This window comes from Propithecus coquereli, unplaced genomic scaffold (assembly GCF_000956105.1).
Source record: "Propithecus coquereli isolate 6110/MARCELLA unplaced genomic scaffold, Pcoq_1.0 Scaffold9, whole genome shotgun sequence".
Taxonomy (NCBI): Eukaryota; Metazoa; Chordata; class Mammalia; order Primates; family Indriidae; genus Propithecus; species Propithecus coquereli.
The window spans coordinates 17,408,210-17,412,671 of record NW_012155284.1 but is presented as its reverse complement, the minus strand read 5'-3'; the positions used below and the strand labels follow the sequence as shown (position 1 = coordinate 17,412,671).

General features: G+C 32.6%; 1 protein-coding gene across 1 annotated transcript in view; it reads left to right on the top strand.

Moving 5' to 3' along the window:
* IPO11 (importin 11) overlaps positions 1–4,462 on the top strand; it is a 227,213-nt gene that overhangs the window by 88,689 nt on the left and 134,062 nt on the right. Inside the window, exon 16 of the mRNA XM_012664506.1 lies at positions 1,857–1,972. Coding sequence (XP_012519960.1) covers positions 1,857–1,972 — 116 coding nt within the window. The remainder of the gene's footprint in view (positions 1–1,856; positions 1,973–4,462) is intronic.

The following is a 4,462-nucleotide window of genomic DNA, read 5'->3' as shown; positions in this document are numbered from 1 at the left end:
GATGAATTTATTTCTGAACTTTCCTAATACTGTAGACAATGTCTTATAGTTACTGTGGGCCCAAAGAGTGTTCACATTTACTTAAAGCTGTATATCAGGGATTAGACACGTCTTTTAGCCACTAGATTATAAAGTATTGAATTTCTTCAAGCTTTAACTGAGAGACTCTTTGTGTGTTTAGCAATTACTTACTTCGGTTTTGCTAATGCTAGCACATTTTGCTTATGTATTTGCATGTATTTAAGTAAGTAGATAAATTCTAATTTTCCAAGGAAATTTTAAGTCTACTTGATAATCAAAATGACCTTGACTAATTTTTCTTAATGTTCTTCTTTTTTTTGTTCCACAAAAGATTGAACTATAGGTAGTGAAATTTAACTAAGTTTTAATGCCAAATGTTTTACTATATTAAACAATGACATTTTTATAATTGTCTTCCTTTGGAAAACTTTTTAATAAGATGTTCTAAAATGATTTTTAGTTATAGAAAGGGCCAAACTTATACTTCCATTTAAGGATAAACTTTATATCTTTCCACTGAAGTGTTTATGCCCCACTGGTAAAGATTGAACTGAAAGACATACGTGGGATCTAAAACAAGGTGAACTCAGGAAGCAGAGAGTAGAATAATGGGTGCCTGGGGCTGGCGGAAATGTCTTGGGCAAAGTATACAAAGTTTCACTTTGAATGAATAAATTCTGGAGATTTAATGTGCAGCATGGTGACTATTAATAATAATAATGATGATGATGATGATGTACACTTGAAAATAGCAAAAAAAGAGCGAACTTAGTATATATATGCCATCAAAAGGGGAATACGTATATATTTTGTGGCATTGTAATCTGCTATAAACTATATTAACATTTGAATTATTTCTTAAACGAGGAGGTGTTTGGTAGCTTATTTGTTTTCCTTTCTGTGTTTATTAGATTGTAGATATTACTATGGTTTACAAATAGACTTTATATCTTTTTTTTGTCTTCCAAAGTACTTATAGTGTGATATACTGAATCAGCTTTCCTGAGACAGTGATTAGGCAAACAAGAATTTTAGATTAAACTCCCTCTTTTTCCTCCATCTTTATATTCTTGGCTCATTAAAAATATTAACAAAAGTTCTTCATTTTAAAAAAAATACATATTTTCTATAAAAAGCACACAGAAAGTGAAAATCTGTTTGCCTTCTTCTGAGCATCGTTTTTCCCTTCCCATACATCAACAGTTTTTTGTTTGCTTTCAGAAACATTTTTATGCATCTATCTGCATATGTATAAGAGATATGTAGATATTTTAAAAATTCTTTGACATGTGTAATTGTTATACATGCTTCTGTACCTTTTAAATCTGATTTGCTATTAATTTTGAAAATTTTTCATTCCATGCCAAAGCTTATTTTATGGCTGCTTAGTATTCCAGAATATGGAAGTTCTATAATTTAATTATCTTCCCAATGAGCACTTAGGCTAGGTTCATTTTAGATTATTCAGGTGAGAGTGTTTACAGAATTTAAAATACCAATGTTTTTACCTCCTCAGTAGTCACAGGGAGGGGGAAAAAGAACTATTTCTTATATGTAGAATCTCTAAAAATGTATAGATGTGTGTAGTCTTGGCATATGTATAAATTTTACTGCCATTAGGCAATTGAAAAGTATTTTTTGATTTTTTGCTTTACAATTTTAAATAGAGCTAACTTTGTTTTACTGTTGCTTATAATTAGGACCATTCTTAAAATATCTGATTTATTATTTAAAAATTGGCTTTAGGGCTTTTATATGATAGATGAGTTTTTTGGTGGGGGGGGCGGTGGGACCTTAGAGTGTCTTATTATAAGTTTTATTTATACTTCCCATAGGGATTAGGAGCAGACAGCAAGAACCTGTACCCTTTCCTGCTCCCAGTTATTCAACTGAGTACAGATGTTTCCCAGCCTCCACATGTTTATCTTCTGGAAGATGGTTTAGAATTATGGTAAGAGGAAAAACTTGATACCATGGATCTTATTTTTATTTATGGCCGTCCCTACTCATGCCAATAAAGTAAAGGTCATGTAACAGGGCTTTAAATACTCAGCATTTAAAAGCAAAAACATAAAATTGGTTTTCCCAAACTGGGTAACACAACAGCTCTTTATCTTTTTGTCAGCTGCCACTCAGTGTAGGCATATAATAGACAAAAGTTAAAGGGGAAATTCCAATAAGAAAGAATTCAGCTGCATTTCACCTTTTGGAATTTGGCATGTAAAATGGGAATTTGATAACTTTTCCAAACTAAAAATTGAGTTAAAATTTCCAGTCTGTTAAGTGAGATGTTTTGGGGGATATTGAGGCATTATTTTCAACCTCTTACTATATCTCACCCAGTAAGTACCAAGATATTATACCTCAGCCCCAAATGCAAATAGTCTTGATTTATTATTTTACGAAGTGAATAGAATGTAGTGTTAAGAGGTTTAAAAAAAAACAAAAACAAAACCACAGCTCTGCTTCTGTGGCAGCTCAGTGCCACGAATGTTCGTTGACGGCCCACTGTATGTAAGGAACTGTGCTGAAAAATCCTTTTGTTTTATTAAACTCATCTTACTGATAGCAACAGTTTTCTTCAGAGAAAATCTTTCAATAATACATGAAAGGTTTAAGAATCCCAGTGTATAAATTGACTATTGGAATTAAAGAAGCAAATCACAGAAATCAACCATAGAAAAAAATGAACATTTGTTTCCCTCCCTCCCTGCCTCCCTCCCTACTTCTTTCTCTCCCTTCAGAACTTCCTTCCTTTGGAACTTGCTTCCTTCCTTCCTTCGTTTTGCTTAGGTGTTCTAGGAATTAACAGTTTTGGTTCTTAGAAATAATCTTTGGTGTAAATTACAAATTAATGATCTATATTAGAATAGTAGAGGAACGATTTTAAAACTTAACTAGGTAGATATTTAATAAGTTGCAATTTGGGTTCCTCATACTCTTTTCTAGATTGTATTGTTTGAACTTAAATGATATCTAGAAAGTTTGATTGTAAATTAGCATGTTGTTGAAATCTTTTCATATATTAATATTTATATTTGTACAAGGATAGATTGTAGATCAGAGATTGGCAAACCTTTTCTGTAAAGGGCCAGACAATAAATATTTCAGGCAGTCCAAGTCATATAGTCTCTTTCAGAACCACTCAACTCTGCTCTTGGTGTCAAAGCAGTCACAGACAATACATAAAGGAGAGGACATGGCTGTGCTCCAATTAAACATTATTTACAGAAATAAATATATGGGTAGAATTTAGCCCATGAGCTGTAGTTTGCCAACCCCTGTTCTAGATTAGAAATTAAAATATTAATCTCTGGCATCTAAGTACTTTTTTGTAAACACAGATACTATATGTTGTTGAATATTAGAAAAATTTTAAATATGATAAAGAAATAGACTCAGACTTATCAGTATTACAAATGTAATATATTATGCTTATTAAAATGTATAAATTTTCAAAAGATTACAGAAACATAATAAAAATGTACTGCTCTGTTAATGGCAAATTTTTGCCACTTATCCTTTAGTTACATGTAAATGAAAATAATTAGGACAAATTTTTTAAAAAATTGCTGAATTTATTAATAGTTAAGTTTCTCTAGCTTAAAGAATCAGGGCACAAATTTTTTCATATATTTTTCTTAGTTAAAGCTCATATTTGGAGTCACATATGGGTGCCAATCCCAGATATACCACTGTATTAGATGTATCATTTGAATAAATTATCCTCTTTTGAGCCTCAATTTCCTTATCTGTAGTACGTGAAAAAATCATTCCTACCTCACATGGCTGTTGTGAGGTTGTGGTAGTTTGCTAAAGTGGTTAACATTTTGTACATGGCATTTAAAGCCTGAGAATATATGTAAGGTTGCTTAGGAAGAGAATGGCAGATAGAGAACATTCTGCCTAGGGCAGAACCCTAATGAACTTACATTTTGAGGACACAAGGGGAGCCATCTATGAAAACACAGAAGAGCTATGTACTGATGTAGTAGGAAAACCAAGCCAAAATAGAAGAATATTTCCCAAAAGAGAGAGGGGAGACCTATGTCAAATGTTGCTGATTTTCCTAGCAAGATTACAGAGAAGTGAAATTGGCTACATGGAGATGATAGGAGAGTTTTCAGTGGAGTTCTAAGAACAGAAACGAGAATTGGAGTAGATTGAAGAATGAGTTGGGGAAAAGTAAGCATTCAAAACTGAGCATTCGTAACTTCTTTGAGAGCTTTTACTATTAAGAGGAGTATGGAAATGGGGCAACAACAGGCTGGTGAGGGGAATGCAAGGTCTAGAGACATAAAGTATAATAGTTATCTCAGTTTGAACTTATCAGGGATAATCAGTACCAGTTGCTGTTTGTGATCATGAGTATAGACTGAAACTCTTGGACCAGATATGTCAGGAGTCCCCAACCTATGGTGAGTTGTATAACTATATCATT